We start from the raw sequence: 21,585 nt of genomic DNA, 5'->3' as shown, positions 1-21,585 counted from the left end.
CCTCAGTACTGGAAAGTCCAGACTCTCCATATGATGCCAGAATGGTGTTTCATGGGACAAACTGTGTCTGTACCCTCTTATGCAATGGTGTGTGAGAAAAGAAAGTCTACACCACCAGGTTTAAGATGGTTATTAGTCTGGAAGCCACAGATTGTTTGTGTTTTGAGGGATAAGATGGAGGCAACTGAAGATTACATAATATACTAAAGGCTGGGTAGGTATCCAAGTTAGGTAACATGCATGACATTGTGGTTTTGAGTCCCAGTATTTAATAAACAGAACATGGTAGTAGGTACTTGTTGTCCTAGAACTCAAGAGGTGGAAGCAGAGGAGCCGAGCTTCAAAGTCACCCCAGACTATATAGAGAGTTCAAGACCAGCCAAAACTATATCTCATCCTGTCTTTAAAAATGTCTTTGAATCCTAGGCTTAAAGAAGAGCTAATACCTGTACTCCTCAATGTGTTCCATATAATAGAAAGAGAAGGGTAATTCCCAAACTCGTTTTATGAAGCTACAGTTACCCTGATACAAAAACTACACAAAGACTCAACCAAGAAACAGAATTGCAGACCAATCTCACTCATGAACATGCATAAGTTCAGAGCGTGCCTGAACTGGCCTTGGCCCATAACCACACTGATGAATATTTTGTATATCACCATAGAACCTTCATCTGGCGATAAATGGAGATAGAATCAGAGACACACATTGGAACACTGGACTTAACTCCCTAGGTCCAAATGAGAAGCAGATGGAGAGAGAACTTGAGCAAGAAAGGCAGGATGAGAGGGAACCCTCATCTGACGATAGATGGAGATAGAGACGGAGACCCACACTGGAGCACTGGACTGAGCCCCCAAGGTCCAAATGAGGAGCAGAAGGAGAGAGAACATGAAAAAGGAAATCAGGACCGTGTGGGAGGCGTTCACCCTCTGATACAAGGGGACTGATCTAATGAGAGCTCACCAAGGCCAGCTGGACTGGGACTGAGCGAGCATGTGATCAAACCGGATTCTCTGAATGTGGATGACATGGGGGCTGACTGAGAAGCCATTGACAATGGCACTGGGTCTTGTTTTGTCTGCATGTACTGGCTTTCTGGGATCCTAGTCTGTTTGGATGCTCACCTTCCTAGACCTGGAGGGATAGAGGAGGAACTTGAACTTCCCACAGGACAAGAAGCCCTGACTGCTCTTAGGACTGGAGAGGGAGGAGGAGAGGGAGTGGGGGTAATGGGAGGCTATGGGGAGGAGGGGAGAAAGTGGAAATTTTTATAAACAAATTAATTAATTAATTAAAAAATTACATGGTCAAGCTGAAAAGAAAAAAAAATAAAAATACTGGCAAACCAAATCCAAGTACACATAAGAAAATATCCATTATGATCAAGTAGACTTCATCCCAGAGATGCAGTGCTGGTACAACATATGAGAATCTAGCAATATAATCCATCATATAAATAAACTAAAAGAAAAAAATATATGATCATTTCATTAGATTCTGAAAAGCATTTGACAAAATTCAACACCTCTTCATGATAAAGGTATTGGAGAGATTAGGGATACAAGGATCATATCTAAATATAAAAAAAGTAATATACAGCAAGCCAACAACAAACATCAAATTAAATGGAGAGAATCTCAAAGCAATTCCATTAAAATCAGGACCAAGACAAGGCTGTCCACTCTCTCCATATCTCTTCAACATAATTCTTGAAGTTCTAGCAAGAGCAATAAGACAACAAAAGGGGATCAAGAGGATTCAAACTGGAAAGGAGGAAGTCAAACATTCGTAATTTGCAGGTGATATGATAGTGACCCAAAAACTCTGCCAGAGAACTCCTACAGCTGATAAATACCTTCAGTGCTGTGGCAGGGTACAAGGTCAACCCAAAAACATCAGTAGCCCTCCTATACACAAAGGCTAAAGATGCGGAGAGGGAAATCAGAGAAGCATCACTTTTCACAATAACCACATGTAGCATAAAGTATCCTGGGTTAACACTAACAAAGGAAGTGAAAGACCTATTTCACAAGAACTTTAAGTCTTTGAAGAAAGACATTAGGGAAGATAGCAGAAAATGGAAAGATCTCCCACGCTCTTGCATAGGAAGGATAAACATATTAAAAATGGCAATCCTACCAAATGCAATCTATAGATTCAATACAATCCCCATCAAAATCCCAACAAAATTCTTCACAGACCTTGAAAGAACAATAATCAACTTCATATGGAAAAGCAAAAAGCCCAGGATAACCAAAACATTCATATATAATAAAGGAACTTCCAGAGGCATTAACATCCCTGACATCAAGCACTATTACAGAGCTACAGTAATCAAAACAGCTTGGTATTGGCATAAAAACAGAGACGTTGAGCAATGGGATAGAATTGAAGACCTGGATATTAATCCACACACCACTGAACACCCAATTTTTGACAAAGAAGTTAAAATGATATAGTGTAAAAAAGAAAGCATATTCAACAAATGGTGCTGGTATAACTGTAAACCTGTAGAAGAATGAAAATAGATCCATACCTATCACCATGCACAAAACTCAAGTTCAAATAGATTAAAGACCTCAATAAAAATCTGAACACACTGAATCTGATAGAGGAGAAAATGGGAAGGAGCTTTCAATGCATGGGCACAGGAAACCACTTCCTAAGTATAACCCCAGTAGCACAGACAATAAGAGCAAAAATGAAGAAATGGGCCCTCCTAAAACTGAGAAGCTTCTGTACAGCAAAGGACACAGTCAATAAGACAAAAAGGCAACCTAATGAATGGGAGAAGATCTTCACCAACCCCATATCAGACAAAGGACTGAGCTCCAAAATATATAAAGAACTCAAGAAATTGGATATTAAAATTTTAAATAACCCAATTAAAAATGGGGTACTGAACTAAACAAAATTCTCAACAGAAGAATTTCAAATGGTCGAATAATACTTAAAGACATATTCAACTTTCTTAGCTATCAGGGAAATGAATATCAAAACAACTCCTAGATTCCATCTTACACCTGTCAGAAGAGCTAAAATAAAAAAACAACAATGATAGCATATGCTGGAGAAGATGTGGAGTAAGGGTGACACTCATTCTTTGCGAACTTGTACAACCACTTTGGAAATCAGTGTGGTGTTTTCTCAGAATATTGGGAGTCAGCGTACCTCAGGATGCAGCAATACTACTCTTGGGAATGTACTCTCAAAAGCTGCTCAATCATACTACAAAATCATTTGTTCAACTATGTTCATAGCAGCACTATATGTAATAGCCAGAACCAGGAAACAATCTAGATGACCCTCAATGGAAGAACTGATAAAGAAAGTGTGGCAGTCTATACATTAGAGTACTACTCAGCGGTAAAAAAACAATGACATCTTGAATTTTGTATGCAAATGGATGGAATTAGAAAACACTATCCTGAGTGAGATAACCCAGAGCCAAATATATGAATATGGTATAAACTCATTCTGGAAGGGAAGAGGGAAGAGGGGAGGAAGTGAAAATTTGGATTGGTAAATTTTTAAAGTAATAAAATGAAATGAATGTCTTTGAGCCTCTAGCAACTCCTATATTTAATAGGACACTCACCATTTCCTTTGAGGAACCACTCAAAATAATTCATCAGAGACTCTGGATTCTTAATAAGGTTTGTCTTATGAAAGAAAAAATAACCAGACACAAGAACATCTCTGGGATTTCGGATGACATAGATCATCTGAAATGGAAAAACATGTATATGAGGGTCAATATAGTCATTCTTCACTTTTACCTGGTACAATGTATATGAGATGTCAATCAAATATCGTGAAGTTTCTAAAAACATTTACTAATTTTATTTGGAAAACCCATACTTAACTACAATATAATCAAGATCCTCTTTCATACTTTAATTTGATTTATAAATAGGTAACAGCAAACTGACCGAGGCCACTAATACTGTAAAAAATAAAAAAATAATAAAAATCCAACACTGATTCTCTAGTTGTAAAAAAAAAATCTTACAGTGTGAAAGATTATTCATCCGATGTGAAAGAGCATCTTATCTAAACAGAATATTGAGTACTGTGCTTAATCAAAATGTGATATGACAAACTTTTGGGTTTTGTAACAATAACTACCCAATATAACCCTCAAAACAATCATGGTGCAGAGCTTAAAGCCAATGTGCCATTACACAATGGTGAAACAAGACCTACAGGAAACTAAGAAACGAAGAGAGCAGAATAAAATTTCCTTTGGGAAAAGCATAACTATTGGCTTCATAATGCTGAATGTTCTTCCCAGGAAACATACAGACAAGGAACATTGTACAGACAGAGCTGATTGTTCTTAAGTATTTATAAAAATGTAGATATGTATAAATATACATATATAATAACAATCAATGAAAAAGAGACCATAAATTTGAAAAAGAAGGACTATATAAATGAGTGTGGAAGAATGGGATGGGGGAGTGATGTATATAATTAAATTGTAATCTCAAAAATAAAAGAATTAAATTAAAAGAAAATAAATTTAATAAAAGGATACTTATATTTTAAACCAATGCCTTTGTGACATTATTCTAGAATTTATCTCTTTATGCCTCAATTTCTCCAGTCAAGAGTTTGCCAAATTCAGATGAGACACAAACACACATTTTTGAATGGTCATAACTCAATTGTGATATTTTTAAGAGAGATAGTTCTTCTAAGAGTGTCTTTGCAGTTTAAGAATTACACGATATTAAGTAATGTGGTGGAGGAACTTCCAGTAAATGTTCTTACTAACAAGAAGCTATGAATATTTCTCATCCTTTCTGTAGTTCCTCTATCAGGTGCATGGTTACTGATCTCAATGGACAGCTAGATCCAGCAAGACACAGTGGATACAGATGAGCCATAACTGTTGAACCATCTACATGTATAGAATATTGGTTCCTGTTCATGATGTTTCACCTATGATGTAGTCTGTGCTGAGTGATTCACCCACTGTGCATGGGGTATTTACATAATCAAGATTAGCTAATTAATTATTTGGTGACAGCAAAACAGTAATATCTCCTCTAGATTAGAATTTTAACTCTATTTGACCTGTTTATGTAGTTCCCTGATGCTCTAATGTGTTGTTCCACTTTCTGTCATATACCTGCCAGGATCACTGTGTGGTGATTGATATCATGGTACTTTGATTTAGTCTGATGAGGCAACACATGAATATCACCTAGTGCATAAGAATCCCAGCTTTCCTACCTCAACCTACAAAATCAGAGTCCATTTAAACAAGAGCCCCAGGGTCTGTCAGGGTAGAATAAGTTCAATGAGCATTTGATCAAGGATTTCTCAATCACTGGATACTGACCTTGGCCTTGGAACTGAAGAAAGACTTGGGGAAAAGATGGAAGGGAAGATGAGAGCTGATGAGGCGTGGTCCTTCCTGATTGACTAACATTTGATATCCTATTGGAGTTTCTACCCAGGGTGAGCGTTCCCAGACGGGTACAGATTGAATCCACTTGGGATTCCCCTTGGTCTGAATCAAGCAGACAATCTCAATCAGCCAGTTAGTTCCTGAACAAGAAGAAAAATTGATGGCCAGTAATTTCAACATTATTTGTTAAAAAGCCTCAAGTAGAATATACAATCACACTATTTACAGTGCAGCTGTTTCCAAGTACACAGACCTGTGGTGTTCACAATGTCTACATGGTGTTGGCACAGAGTATATTGATCTAGCACATCCCCAATGCTTTTCTTGGAAAAACTGAGATTATACTCAGTATACTTCACCTGCCTCCTGAACATCCCCAGCAGTCCTGGGCCATCATCAGTCTACATTCTGGGGCAGTGAATTTGAACATCCCATATATTTCACAAGGATGAAGTTATAAAATCTGTTCTAGCTAGCTAGAAAAATCTAGACAAGCTCCCTTCTTTAAATACAATGCCCTTGAGATGCATCCATCCTGCAGTGTGTATGAGTACTGCTTGCCCTAAAGGTAAATAAATGCCCTCTTGTCTATTTAACACACACACACTCTATCCATGTGTGCATGCTCATTTGTCAGTGGATAGTTATCTATCTTTCTTCCCTGGGCTATTGTCTGAATCTTTATCCTGAATTCCACTGTCCTTCACTTTCCAAGTTATTTCACATTCCTTGTCAACAACCTATTACTCTCCTAATGGTCAGTGCTTCTTCCACTCAGCAAACATCCCTTCTCCAAAAGTCATTTTTGACTCCTTGAGTTTGAGACACTTTCTACAACCTGAACAAGAACCATGGTAATTCTCTACATGACATTTTACTCTAAACCACATACTCTTGTATCCATGCCTTTTTCCTCTTGATGTTATTTCTTTTCCTTATTCTCATCATTCTCCCTCTTTCACTCACTCTTCCACACAGAGACACAACAATGCCAGAGTCTGCCTTAGGATCCATTGACATTGTTCTCTTTCCTTCTTTCTATTTTAAAAAAAATAAGATTTTTTTAAAAAAAATCAACCCAAATTCCCATTCCCTCCCCTCCTACCATTTCCTCCACACACCCTCCCACCCCACCTCCAACTAATCCTAAGAGAGGGTAAGGCAACATTGCTCTCTTGTCTTAACTGATACTTCAACCACACAAGGCAGGCTAGAAGTCTTTCTCTGAGTGTAAATGTTTGACACACAGCTCTTCTTATCCACAAAGCATTTTAAACATCCGATATATAGAACATTCCACTCATTGCCTATATTAATGAGGATCAAAGTCCCAACATTCCTCATAAAGTTCAATATCATTCTCACTAACAGTCCTTACCTGATTTGGGATAAGTCAATATGACTGTGTCTTCATCTCTAACCACAAATTTATCACCGATTTCTTCAAGTATTTCTTTTTCATACCCTAATGCAGGGAAAGCTATTCCTTCAAACCAATGGTAGTCTGACATGGCAAAGAGCTCTTGGTAGGTGCTGTTAGGATTCCACCTTTAGCCACCTGTACAGCTTCTAGCTAATCTTGAGATCTAATATTTATAGTACAGTGAAAAGAAATCATTAACAGCCCGTAGCTCACTTCAAAACTAACTACTGAGATGAAGAAAGAGATATTGTAACAATAAGTCAAAGGTTGTTGTATTAAGCAATGGTGAACTCACACAGAGATCACTCTCTGGCATTTCTGAGCCTGAGTTCATGACTCCAAACTAGAAACTCAATAATACATGCTAGGTCATAGAAATGGGACTTACTTATTATGCTTTCTAATTCAATTTAGCTTTCATAGTGGTTTCAAATGTGTGGAAAAAATTACAGAGCTCATACAAAATGGTGCAACATGTGATTTCTTTTTTAAATAGTGGTTGTCTATTCAGAAACTCATATTTCCTTAGCTGCATATATGACTCCAACTCTCACCCTCTCACCATACAACCATTCCTTTATTTCCCTTATTTATGTGTTCTTTAATATTCATTGATAGAAGCTATAACCACATGTTCTTATAACATACTGAGTCCATTTAGTTCTGTTTGTATGTGAATGTATTCTGAGTTGAGCACTTGGAAAGTTTTTTCAAAGGTCCCAGGAAACAGTAAAAGTAGCATAGTGTGTACAACTAAGAACAAAAGCTCCTGCTGCAAAGATATTATGATTCTTGCATGTACTCTAGTCTGGAGAAACATGTGGAAAATGTATGATAGTTTGAGTGATGGAGTACCAGACCCTGGTCTGTCTGTAGTCCCTCTCTCCTGCTGCTGGAATAAATATCCTCAATAATTAATCTTAACATTTATGATGCTTCACCCTGGACATATCTACTGTGTTTGAGGCAGCTTGGGACAGTTGGGGAGGGTGAAAAAAGGTGCATCTGAGGATGTAGTAGTTTTTTCTCCAATGGGGTAACAAAACGGATCCACATTAATGTCTCAACACAGTATTAAGGACATAGACATCAGAGATACAAGTAAAAACCCCCAGATTTTCTAGCTGAAGCTTCCCTAGTCTTTTGGTGTCAAGTCCTACTCAACTTTCCTTCCTACCTCCTTCTTGGCATCAAGAGCTCCAGACGTGTGTGTGTGTGTGTGTGTGTGTGTGTGTGTGTGTGTGTGTGTGTGTGTGTGTGTGTGTAGGTAGGTAGGTATTGATGTAACTATGCTTTCTTCATTCAGTATCTTCACCTTATGTTCAAGTCTGGGGAATTCAGGTCTTTCACTGTCTTTTCTTGTTTTGCAGACCTAGTTCAGGAACTAAGGCATAATTACAAACAAAAAAAATTTCCAGAATGTTCTGTAATGATTGCCAGAGATAAGTGGAAGCTCGAAAACAGTTGTTGGGTCAATCTGTTCCTGTGGTTGCTCAAGTGTCCCTTTCTCTGTCAGTGTAGAGTCCATGTCTCCAGCACATTCTCTCTGGGCTCTATTCCCAAAGTGAACCACAGCCTGGAAACTTTTCTCTATGGTGATCAGACCTGGGAGGGTGCCAGATATTGTTTCCAGAGGGACCTACCTGATTTTCAAGACCCATCTGCAGCTCCAGAGCCTGATTAACCTGAAACAACTCTAGTTCCAACTGTCCCGTGCAGTAACTGAAGTTCCAGCATTAGCTGAAGCTCCAGTTCCAACAGCTGCTCTATTAACAGTTAACAAGGATGCTTGACTTTCTGAGCCATCTTCTGAGCAGCTCTAGAAACACACCTTTGAAACATGAACTCTTCAGAGGATTTGTAGACTTAGAGTTACTTTCTGTTGTCAGACTGCCCCTCTCACCCCTGGAACAAGAAGCCTTGGTTCTAGCTAAAATAATCTTGATTGTAAGGAAGAGGTGGCCATATATTCAAGGCTCAGGATATTTCTGAATGTGTGTGGGTTGATGGTTGGGTGCTCCTGTATCGTAAATACTACTGATCATATCCTTGTGTTGGTTTGTAAAAAGATTCATCAGCTCACTTGTACTTTAGACAGTTTTTACATTATGACTTCATTGTGCCCTGGCTGAGATTTTATTTATTTTATATGGCTGGGGCTTTCCTAGAGCTTGTGTCACTGCTCCCCTCCCCTTCCAGACAGTAGGGGTGACAAGCAGAACTTGCCACTGCATGCATATCAGTTGTTTTCTGACATTAATTCTAACTCTATTTCAGCATGGATGGATGACCATTTTACTGAACTCTGTTTTTTTTCTCCCCTTCATGCTGGAATACTAGCTGCTAACTGTTGGGGAGGAATTAGAAGAGCTTCTGGTAGTTTTTCCCCTAGCTGTTTTTGTGATCTATAAAATTATCTCATATATATACATTTACAAATGTAGCTCAGACAGACCATGGTTCTTCATTTATTCCTCCTGAGTTTATTTATTATTTATTATTCATTTATTCATCCTGAGTGATGAGATTCCAAGTGTGTGCTAAATGTATGAGTTATCATGATTTTCTCTTGGTTACTAATGTGTTGGAAAGATAGGCTTTCTGAGGTATAATGCTCTTAGACAGTGTAAAGTTTTGTCACTCATATTGGCCTAATAAAATGCTAATTTGGCAGTAGTCAGGCCGGAAGTATATGTGGTGGGGAGATGAGACTAGGAGAATTCAGGGCAGAGGAAAGGCAGAGAATCAGTTGCTTTCTAGCCACAGAGGAAGCAAGATGATAATGTATTACTGAGAAAAGAAAAAAGCCACATGGCTAAACATAGATAAGAATTATGGTTTAAGTATAATAGATAGTTAATAATAAATCTGACAAGTAGGCCAGAGAGTTTGTAATTATTATAAGCCTCTGTGTGTTCCTTGGGACTGAATGGCTGCTTGATCAGGCAAGACAGAAACGTCTGTTTATAAATAGTGCCCAAACATTTGGCAAGAATTTCAGACCTGGGAGGGTGCCAGATATTGTTTCCAGAGGAACCTAGCCTGAAAAAGTTTTAAAAAATGATCTAGACAGACAAGAACAGAGTCAAATACAGCTTCTTGGTAAGCATCTGTTCTCTGGTACGCTCTGTTTGCTGGTGCCTCCCGTACCTGGGATGCAGAGGCAGGTGGATCTCTGAGAGCTTGAGGCCAGCCTGGCCTACAGAGTGAGATTCAGAACAGCTGAAGATACACAGAGAAAGCTTGCCTCAAAAGAACCAAAAATTAAAAAATGACAATAACAGAAATGGAGTTTTAAAAAGCCCTATAAAGATGAAAAATAAACAGAGAATCTGGATACTATATATCATTGTGTTGTGTTTGAATTGTTTAACTGCTAAGGATAAAGCACTTTCAAAAAACATTTAATTACAACTGCTGCTAGATCAATCCAACCTATATATTTTGAAAGTGTCTTGACTTCAAAATTTAAGTCAAAAGATATGTTACTTAAATATAAACCCAGTAACACAGACACTGAGAGAAACAATTAATAAATGGGACCTCCTGAAATCAAAAAGTTTCTGTAAAGAAAAGGACATGGTCAACAAGACAAAAGAGCAGCCTACAGAATGGGAAAAGATCTTCATCAACCCCACATCTGTCAGAGGACTGACCTCCAAAATATTCAAAGAAAATGAAAATTTGGTCATCAAAAGAACAAACAATCCAAAAAACTGGAGTACAGACCTAAATAGAGAACTCACAACAGAGGGATCTAAAATGGCTGAAAGATACTTAAGGAAAGCCTCAACATCCTTTTCCATCAGAAAAATACAAATCAAAACAACTCTGGTCTTGCACCTGTAACAATGGAAAAGATCAAAAACACTGATGACAACTTATGCTGGAGAGAATATTGCAAAAAGGGAACACTCCACCATTCCTGGTAGGAGTGCATACTGGTGCAGTGCTTTGGTTATTAGAATGGCAATTTCTCAGAAAATTAGGAAACCACGTTTCTCAAGACCCAGAAATACTACCTTTGGGTGTATACCCAAAGGATCCTCAATTGTGCCACAAGGACATGTTCTGAACTATGTTCATAGCAGCATTCTTTGTCATAGCCAGAACCAGGGAAACACTTAAATGCCCTTCGACCAAAGAATGGATAAGGAAATGTGGTACGTTTACACAATGGAGTACTACACAGCAAAAAAAAAAATCTTGAAATTTGCAGGCAAATGGATGGATCTAGAAACATCATATTGAGTGAGGTAACCCAGACCAGGAAGACAAATATCATATGTACTCACTAATAAATGTCTTTTAGGCATAAAGGAAAGAAAAACAACTTGCAATTCACTATCCCAGAGAACCTAGACAACAATGTAGACCTTAAGAGAGACATACATAGATCTAATTTACATGGTAAGTAGAAAAAGACAAGTCATTCTGAGTAAATTGGAAGCATGGAGAACATATAAGAGGGATGAAGGGGATGGGAGAGGAAAAGAGGTGAACAGAAAAAAATGTATAACATCATGGGACTCCCTAATTTCTAGGACCTCCCCAGCAGGAAAAAACTCTGGGCTCCTTCCCCAACTCTCTTGATTTTTCTAGTTAGCCAGCAGGGAGTTTCCTCTGTTCAGGCTTCCCCAAAACTCAAACCCATCCACTGTAATCCCCAAACTACTAACCATACCCAGCCTAAGAGCTGAGAGCTTTCTATAAGAGTGAGGGAACCAAGAGTGGACTACAACACTGATTGGATTAAGATAGAACACCAAGATGGCAAACCAGGAGATAAGACCAAGGGAGCAGGTGTATAGAGACCTCAGAGGCTTTCTGAGACAGACATTGACAGTACAGAGCAGACCAAGAAAAACTCTCAAATACTCATACAGCCACAGCAAGGATTTGACCAAGATGCAAAGACAATGCTGGCCTTATTTGAAGGAAGAGATGGGTAGGTGCCAATGAAAGAATTCCTCCAACAGCCTAAAAAAAACAACATGGTCATATATATCACAGATATATCACAGATCCCAGTGGTCATATAACAGGAAGACTTGATCACCCTAACCCAGAAGAAGAAGAAGAAGAAGAAGAAGAAGAAGAAGAAGGAGAAGGAGAAGGAGAAGGAGAAGGAGAAGGAGAAGGAGAAGGAGAAGGAGAAGGAGAAGGAGAAGAAGAAGAAGAAGAAGAAGAAGAAGAAGAAGAAGAAGAAGAAGAAGAAGAAGAAGAAGAAGAAGAAGAAGAAGAAAAGGACTTTAAACATAACTTTAGGAAAATGATGGAGACCTTTAAAGTGGAAGTGAAAAACTCCCTTAAACAAATGGAAAAATTAGCTTCTTCCTTTTTGATTCAAATCCCTTTGATCTCCTTATGTTGTCTTATTGCTATTTCTGGAACTTCAAGCACTATGTTGAAGAGATATGGTGAGAGTGGACAGCGTGTCTTGTTCCTGATTTTAGTGAAATGGCTTTGAGTTTCTCTCCATTTAATTTGATATTAGCTGTTGGCTTGCTGTATACTGCTTTTCTTATATTTAGGAATGAACCTTGTATCTCTAACCTCTCCAAGACCTTTATCAAAATGGGGCATTGAATTTTCTAAAATGCTTTTTCAGCATCTAATGAAATGATCATATGATTTTTTCTTTCAGCTTATTTATATGAAGGATCAAGTTGATAGATTATCATATGTTGAACCAGCCCTGCATCTCTGGGATGAAAACTACTTGATCATAATGAATAATATTTTTGTGTGTTCTTGGATTCGATTTGCTAGTATTTTATTGGGAAATTTTGCATCGAAGTTCATGAGCAAGATTGGTCTGTACTTCTCTATCTTGGATGACTCTTTCTGTGTTTTTGCTGTAAGGGTAAATGTAGCTTCATGAAAAGAGTTTGGCAATGATTCTTCTATTTCTATTATGTGAAACACATTAAGGAGTATAGGTTTCAGCTCTTCTTGGAAGTTCTGATAAAATTCTGCATTAATACCATCAGATCCTGGCCTTTTTTGGTTGGGAGGTTTTTTATGACAGCTTCTATTTCCTCACGACTTATAAGTCTATTTAAATTTTTCACCTGGTCTTGATTCAATTTTAGTATTGAGTATTTATCTAAAAACCAGTCCATTTCTTTTACAGTTTCCAACTTTGTGGCATATAGGCTTTTGTAGTAAGATCTAATGCTTCTCTGAATTTCCTCAGTGTTGTTATATCCCCCTTTTCTTTTCTGATCCTGCTAATTTTCGGGATCTCTCTCTACCTTTTTATTAGTTTCGATAGGGGTTTGTCAGTCTTGTTGATTTTCTCAAAGAACCAGCTCTTTGTTTCGTTGATTCTTTGGATTGTTTTCTGTGTTTCTATTTTGTTGATTTCAGCTTTCAGTTTGATTATTTCCAGTAATCTACTACTCCTAGGTGAGTCTGTTTCTTTTTTTATTTTTCTAGAGCTTTCAGCTGTGCTGTTACAATGTGGCCATTGTAAAAGGATAAGTTTCTCTGATTTCACTCTCTGCTTCTCTATTCTTTGTGAATAGGAGGGCTACTGATTTTTTTCAAAGTTTATTAAATTATGAGAGTTTCCATATCCGCCCCTCCTCCCAAAACCCTCCCACTCCCCCCCCCCCCGGTCCCCCTCCTCCTCCCTCTCCATCCCTAAGAGCAGTCAGGGCTTCCAGCCCTGTGGGAAGTTCAAGTTCCTCCCCCCTCCCTCCAGGTCCAGGAAGGTGAGTGTCCAAACAGACTGGATCCCAAAAATCCAGTATATGCAGAGGAAACAAGTCCCAGTGTCATTGTCAGTGGCTTTTCAGAAAGGCTGCGGGCCAGCCACATTCAGAGAATCCGGCCACATTCAGAATATCTGGTTGGATCACATGCTCGTTCAGTCCCAGTCCAACTGGCCTTGGTGAATTCTCATTAGATCAGTCCCCTTGTATCAGTGAGTGATCGCACCCCTCGCGGTCCTGAGTTTTTTTTCATGTTCTTCCTACTTCTGCCCCTCATTTGGACCATGGGGGGCTCAGTCCAGTGCTCCAATGTGGGTCTCCGTCTGTATCGCCATCCATCGTCAGATGAAGGATCTAAGGTGATAAGCAAAATCTTCATCAGTATGGTTATAGGCCAAGGCCGGTTCAGGCACCCTCTCCTCTGTCTAGAGAACAATCTGGGGATCTCTCCTTGGACCTGGGATCCCATTTATAATCAAGACTCTTGTAAACCCTAAAATGACTCCCTTAGTTGAGATATATTCTTCCCTGATCCCATATCCATCCTTCCTCCCTCCCCCCATCTCAGTCCCCTGAGTTTTCCCCATTCCTCCCCTACTCCCTTCTCTCTAACCCTCTCCCCTTCCAACAACTCTCCCACCCACCCCTCCATGCACCCGAGGTTACCTGGGACTCTTGTCTATTTCCAATCTCCAGGAGGATAAGTACATGATTTTCTTCAGGTTCACCTTTTTATTTAGCTTCTCTAGGATCTCGAATAATAGGCTCAAAGACCTTTAATTATGGCTAGAATCCACTTATGAGTGAATACATACCATATTCCTCTTTTTGGGTCAGGCTTACCTCACTCAGTAAAGCGTTTTCTATGTCCATCCATTTGCATGCAAAATTCAAGATGTCATTGTTTTTTACCGCTGAGTAAAACTCTAGTGTATATATGTTCCACACCTTTTTTAACCATTCTTCTATTGAGGGGCACCTAGGTTGTTTCCAGGTTCTGCCTATTACAAATAGTGCTGCTATGAACATAGTTGAACAAATGCTTTTGTGGTTTGATAGGGCATCTCTTGGGTATATTCCCAAGAGTGTAATTGCTGGGTCCTGAGGGAGGATGACTCCCAGTTTCCTCAGAAACTGCCACACTGATTTTCACAGTGGCTGTACAAGTTTGCATTCCCACCAACAATGGATGAGAGATCCCCTCTCTCCACATCCTCTTCAGCATAGGCTATCATTGGTGTTTTTGACTTTAGCTAATCTGACTAGTGTAAAATGGTATCTCATAGTTGTTTTGATTTGCATTTCCCTGATTGCTAAGGATGTTGAACATGACCTTAAGTGTCTTTTGGCCATTCAGAGTTCTTATGTTTAGAATTCTCTGTTCAAATCAGCACCCCATTTTTTAAATGGGTTAATTAGAGTTTTAGTGTCTAGTTTCTTGAGTTCTTTGTATATTTTGGAGATCAGGCCTTTATCTGATGAGGGGTTCGTGAAGATCTTCTCCCAGTCAGAAGGTAGCCTTTTTGTCTGACTGACAGCATCCTTTGCTTTATAGAAGTTTCTCAGTTTCAGTAGATCCCATTTATTCATTGATTCTCTTATTGTCTGTGCTACTGGGGATCTACCTAGGAAGTGGTCTCCTGTGCCTATGTCTTGTAGACTACTTCCCACTTTCTCTTCTATCTGGTTCAAAGTGGTAAGATTAATGTTGAGGTCTTTAATCCGTTTGGACCTGAGTTTTGTGCATGGTGATAGATATGGATCTACTTTCATTCTTCTACAGGTTGACATCCAGTTATGCCAGCACCATTTGTTAAAGATGCTTTCCTTCTTCCATTGCATACCTTTAGCCCCATTGTCGAAAATCAAGTGTCCATAGGTTTGTGGGTTAATATCTGGGTCTTCCATTCGATTCCATAGGTCGACTTCTCTGTTCTTATGCCAGTACCAAGCTGTTTTCAATACTGTAGCTCTGTAATAGAGTTTGAAGTCAGGGATGGTTATACCTCCAGACATTCCATTATTATATAAGATTGTTTTGTCTATCCTGGGTTTTTCGTTTTGCCATATAAAATTAATTATTATTCTCTCAAGGTCTGTGAAGAAGTTTGATGGGATTTTGATGGGGATTGCATTGAATCTATAGATTGCTCTTGGTAGAATTGCCATTTTTACTATGTTGATTCTCCCAATCCAAGAGCAGGGGAGAACTTTCCATTTTCTGGTATCCTCCTCAATTTCTTTCTTCAAAGACTCAAAGTTCTTGTCAAATAGGTCTTTCACTTCCTTGGTCAGAGTTATCCCAAGATATTTTATGCTATTTGTGACTATCGTGAAAGGTGAAGTTTCTCTGATTTCCCTCCCTGCTTCTTTATCCTTTGTGTATAGGAGGGCCACTGATTTTTTGGAGTTGATCTTGTATCCTGCCACATTACTAAAGGTGTTTATCAGCTGTAGGAGTTCTTTGGTAGAGTTTTTGGGGTCGCTCATGTATACTATCATATCGTCTGCAAATAATGAGAGTATAACTTCTTCCTTTCCAATTCGAATCCCCTTGATCCCCTTATGTTGTCTTATTGCTATTGCTAGAACTTCTAGCACTATATTGAAGAGGTATGGAAAGAGTGGACAGCCTTGTCTTGTTCCTGATTTCAATGGAATGGCTTTGAGTTTCTCTCCATTCAGTTTGATGTTAGCTGTCGGCTTGCTGTATATTGCTTTTATTATATTTAGGTATGATCCTTGTATCCCCAGTCTCTCCAACACCTTTATCATAAAGGGATGTTGTATTTTGTCAAATGCTTTTTCAGCATCTAATGAGATTATCATATGGTTTTTTTCTTTCAGTTTATTTATATGATGGATTACATTGATGGATTTGCGTATGTTGAACCACCCTGCATCTCTGGAATGAAGCCGACTTGATCATAATGGATAATTTTTCTAATGTGTTCTTGGAATCGGTTTGCCAGGATTTTGTTGAGAATTTTTGCGTCGATGTTCATGAGTGAGACTGGCCTGTAATTCTCTTTCTTGGTTGTATCTTTACGGGGTTTTGGTATCAGGGTAACTGTAGCTTCATAAAAGGAGTTTGGCAATGACTTTTCTGTTTCTATATTGTGAAATACCTTAAGGAGTACAGGTATCAGGTCTTCTTGAAAGTTCTGGTAGAATTCTGCATTGAAACCATCTGGACCTGGGCTTTTTTTGGTTGGGAGGTTTTTGATAACCACTTCTAATTCTTCACGACTAACAGGTCTATTTAGATTGTTCACCTGGTCTTGATTTAACTTTGGTATATGGTATTTATCTAAAAACCAATCCATTTCTCGTACATTTTCCAACTTTGCGGCATAAAAACTTTCGTAGTAAGATCTAATGATTCTCTGAATTTCCTCTATGTCTGTTGTTATGTCCCCCTTTTCATTTCTGATCTTATTAATTTGGGTGTTCTCTCTCTACCGTTTGATTAGTTTGGCTAGGGGTTTGTCAATCTTGTTGATTTTCTCCAAGAACCAACTCTTTGTTTTGTTGATTTTTTGGATTGTTTTCTGCATTTCTATTTTGTTGATTTCAGCCCTCAGTTTGATTATTTCCAATCTTCTACTCCTCCTGGGAGAGTCTGCTTCCTTTTTTTCCAGAGCTTTTAGGTGTGCTGTTAAGTCTCCAATATGTGCTTTCTCCGTTTTCTTTAATTGGGCACTTAGTGCTATGAACTTTCCTCTTAGCACTGCTTTCATTGTGTCCCATAGATTTGAGTATGTTGTGTCTTTATTTTCATTAAATTCAAGGAAGACTTTAACTTCTTTCTTTATTTCTTCCTTGACCCAGGGATGATTCAGTAGTTGACAGTTCAACTTCCACACATTTGTAGGCTTTCTGGTGTTAGAATTGATATTGAATTCTAACTTTATTCCGTGGTGACCCGACAAGACACAGGTGGTTACTAATATTTTTTTGTATCTATGGAATTTTGCTTTGTTTCCGAGTATGTGATCAATTTTTGAGAAGGTTCCGTGAGCTGCAGAGAAGAAGGTATACTCTTTCCTTTTTGGGTGGAATGTTCTATAGACATCTGTTAAGTCCATTTGATTCATTACCTCTAGTAATTCTCTTATTTCTCTGTTGAGTTTCTGTTTGATTGACCTGTCCATTGGTGAGAGAGGTGTGTTGAAGTCTCCTACTATTAGTGTGTGTGGTTTGATGACTGCCTTGAGTTCTAAAACTTTTTCTTTTACATAAGTGGGTGCTTTTATATTAGGGGCATAGATATTCAGGATTGAGACTTCCTCCTGATTAATTGTTCCTGTTATGAGTATAAAATGTCCATCTCCATCTCTTCTGATTGATTTTAGTTTGAAGTCAGTTTTGTAAGATATTTGAATGGCCACGCCCGCTTGTTTCTTAGGTCCGTTTGCTTGGAAAACCTTTTCCCAACCCTTTACTCTGAATAGATGTCTATCTTTGTGGTTGAGGTGTGTTTCTTGTAAATAGCAGAATGTTGGATCCTGTTTTTGTATCCAATCTCTTAGTCTGTGCCTTTTTATAGGTGAATTGAGACCATTCATATTAAGTGATATTAATGACCAGTGGTTGTTGATTCCGGGTATTATTTTTGTGTGTGTGTGTGTAGTAGAGTTTGTGTGTTTCTCTTCTTTGAGTTGTGGTTGTGAAGGGTCGCTAAATGTCTGGGTTATTGTAGGCAGTGATGGCAATATTGGATTCCTTAGGTTGCGATTTTCCTTCTATTACTTTCTGTAAGACTGGATTTGTGGCTACGAATTGTTTAAATTTATTTTTATCCTGGAATATTTTGTTTTCTCCGTTGATAGTGAACGATAGCTTGGCTGGGTATAGTAGTCTGGGTTTGCATCCATGGTCTCTTAGTTTCTGGAGTACCTCTATCCAGGATCTTCTGGCTTTCATGGTTTCCATAGAGAAGTCCGGTGTAAGCCTGATAGGTTTACCTTTATAAGTTACTTGCCCTTTTTCCTTTGCAGCTCTTAAAATTCTTTCTTTAATCTGTATGTTTTGTGTTTTGATTATTATATGGCAAGTGGATTTTTTTTCTGATCCAGTCTATTCGGTGTTCTGTATGCTTCTTGAACCTTCATAGGAATATCGTTCTTTAGGTTGGGAAAGTTTTCTTCTATAATTTTGTTGAATATATTTTCTGGTCCTTTGATCTGCAGTTCTTCTCCTTCTTCAATCCCTATTATTCTTAGGTTTGGTTTTTTTTATTGTGTCCCAGATTTCCTGAATGTTTTGTGAAGAGAATTTGTTGGATTTGCCGTTTTCTTTGACCATTTATTTTCTCTATGGTATCTTCAGAATCTGAGATTCGTTCTTCTTTCTCTTGTATTCTATTGGTTATGCTTGATTCTGTAGTCTCTGTTCGTTTACCTAGGTTTTCCATATCCAGCCGGTTCTCGGTTTGTGTTTTCTTCATTGCCTCCATTTCAGTTTTCAATTCTTGAAATGTTTCCTTTACCTGTTTGATTGTTTTTTCTTCGTTTCTCAGGGTATCATTCACGGATTTACTTATTTCTTCAAACTTTTTGTTATATTTCTCATCTATTTCTATACTCATTTCTTCAAACTTTTTGTTATATTTCTCATCCAATTCTTTAAGGGAGTTATTCATTTCCTGTTTAAGGGACTCTATTGCTTTCATAATGGCACTTTTTTCCACTTCTGGGTTAAGGTGTTCAAGTCCTTCTATTGAAGGGTCCTTGGGATCTGGTGTTTTCATGTTGTTTTTCAGATTGTTGAATGAAGTCTTGCCTTGGCGTCTGCCCATCTCTTACTTCAAATGCTCTCTATTGGAACTTCTGGTACCGGGTCAGGTTCCCTTCTTGGGCAGGAACTTCACTGACAGAATGCATACCTTTCCTCAGGCAGGCTATTGAAGCACAGGCATTCCCTCTTTCCGGGATGCACTTACAATGCAGGCCCAGCTCGCAAGGCAGCTGAGCTGGGGAAATTTTATGGCCCCAGGGGGAAGGGAGAAATATAGGAATTCGTACCTGGATGGTAGCTGGGATGGCAGGCGGGAGGGGGGAGCCAGCACTGCAGGGTGACCTGGGCGTCTGTGGGGTCGGGGAATGCCCAAGCTCCTCCTCACCGGGACCCTGCCACAGGCCGAAGCAAACTCACCCCTCCGATGGCTCTCTGCTAGAAGTCAGGGCCCCTGCTGGTCAGGAATGTCGCTGAGCTGGCACCTGGTTCACCTGACCTCAGGGAGGCCTTTAAGACCCAGGAACTGCCTCCAGCCAGGATGCGCCTACAGCCCAGGCCCAGCTCGCAAGGCTGCTGAGCTGGGGAAATTTTATGGCCCCAGAGGGGAGGGAGAAATATAGAAATTCGTACCTGGATGGAAGCTGGGATGGCAGGTGGGAGGGGGGAGCCAGTACTGCAGGGTGACCTGGGCGTCTATGGGGTCGGGGAATGCCCAAGCTCCTCTTCACCGGGACCCTGCCACGGGCCCTGGGCTACTGATTTTTTGAGTTGATCTTGTAACCTACCACATCACTGAAGGTATTTATCAGCTATAAGAGTTCTTTGGTAGAGTTTCTGAAGTAACTAATTTAAACTATCATATCATCTGCAAATAAGGAACATTTGACTTTTTCCTTTCCAATTCGAATCCCCTTGATAGTTTTATGTTGTCGTATTGCTATTGCTAGAACTTCAAGAACTATGTTGAAGAAACATGGTGGGAGTGGACAGCCTTGTCTTTTTCCTGTTTTTTTTCTCCATTTTTTATATATATTTATTAAAAATATCCACCTTTTCCCATCCTCCCATTTCCATCCCACTTCCCCCACTCCCCCTCCCCATCGCTCTCCAATCAAAAGAGAAGTCAAGGTGCCCTGCCCTGTGGGAAGTCCAAGGCCCTCCCACCTTCATCCAGGTCTAGGAAGGTGTGCATTCAAACAGACTGGGCTCCCAAAAAGCCAGTACATGCAGTAGAATCAAAATCCGATGTCATTATCATGGGCTTCTCAGTCTGCACTCATTGTCAGCCACATTCGGAGAGTCTGGTTTAATCCCATGCTCGTTCAGTACCAGTGCAGCTGGCCTTGGTGAGCTACCATTAGATCAGCCCCACTGTCTCAGTGGGTGGACACATCCCTCCCAGTCCTGACTTCTTTTCTCATGTTCTCCCTCCTTCTGCTCTTCATCTGGGCCTTGGGAGCTCAGTCTAGTTCTCCAATGTGGGTCTCTGTCTCTATCTCCATCCATCAACACATGAAGGTTCTATGGTGATATACAAGATATTCATCAGTGTGGCTATGGGACAAGGACAGTTCAGGCACAATCTCCTCTGCTCCTCAAGCTGGGAACATCTCCTTCGAATCCTGGGAACCCCTCTAGAGCCAAATCGCTTGCCAATCCTAAAATGACTCCCTTAGTTAAGCTATCTTCTTCCATGCTGCCATATCCACCTTCCTCCATCTCAACCATCCCATTCCCCCAAGCTCTCCCGAATCCTCCCTTTCTCCCTTCTCTTTCCCAATTTCTCCACCCCTTGTGCTCCCAAATTTTGCCTGACGATTTTGTCAACTTCCAATAACCAGGAGTACAAATATATGTTTTTCTTTGGGTTCACCTTCTTATTTATCTTATCTAGGATCATGGGATTATAGACTCAATGTCCTTTATTTATGGCTAGAATAGACTTATGAGTGAGTACATGCCATATTCCTATTTTTGGGTCTGGCTTATCTCACTCAGTAAAGTGTTTTCTATTTCCATCAATTTGTATGCAAAATTCAAGATGTCATAGTTTTTTACCGCTGAGTAGAACTCTAAAGTGTATATGTGCCAAGCCTTCTTTATCCATTCTTCTATTGAGGGGCACCTAGATTTTTTCCAGGTTCTGGCTATTACAAATAGTGCTGCTATGAACATAGTTGAACAAATGCTTTTGTAGTATGATTTGGCATCTCTTGGGTATATTCCCAAGAGTGGAATTACTGGATCTTGAAGTAGGTTGACTCCCAGTTTTCTGAGAAAC

The 21,585-nt window shown here is 39.4% G+C and overlaps 1 protein-coding gene across 1 annotated transcript in view; it reads right to left on the bottom strand.

The window, feature by feature from the left end:
- The window catches only part of LOC146895938 (sulfotransferase 2A1-like), a 41,945-nt gene extending 34,938 nt beyond the window's left edge, over positions 1 to 7,007 (bottom strand). Inside the window, exons 1-3 of the mRNA XM_087908896.1 lie at positions 6,802 to 7,007; positions 5,355 to 5,563; positions 3,603 to 3,729 (exon numbers count right to left, since the gene is read on the bottom strand). Of these exons, the coding sequence (XP_087765022.1) occupies positions 3,603 to 3,729; positions 5,355 to 5,563; positions 6,802 to 6,934 (469 nt within the window). The 5' untranslated portion in view covers positions 6,935 to 7,007. The remainder of the gene's footprint in view (positions 1 to 3,602; positions 3,730 to 5,354; positions 5,564 to 6,801) is intronic.
- Positions 7,008 to 21,585: the final 14,578 nt, after the last annotated feature.

The sequence above is a fragment of the Myodes glareolus genome, chromosome 1 (assembly GCF_982192425.1).
Source record: "Myodes glareolus chromosome 1, mMyoGla1.1, whole genome shotgun sequence".
NCBI lineage: Eukaryota > Metazoa > Chordata > Mammalia > Rodentia > Cricetidae > Myodes > Myodes glareolus.
The sequence above is the reverse complement of the archived record's forward strand: the minus strand, read 5'-3'. Positions and strand labels throughout refer to the sequence as shown.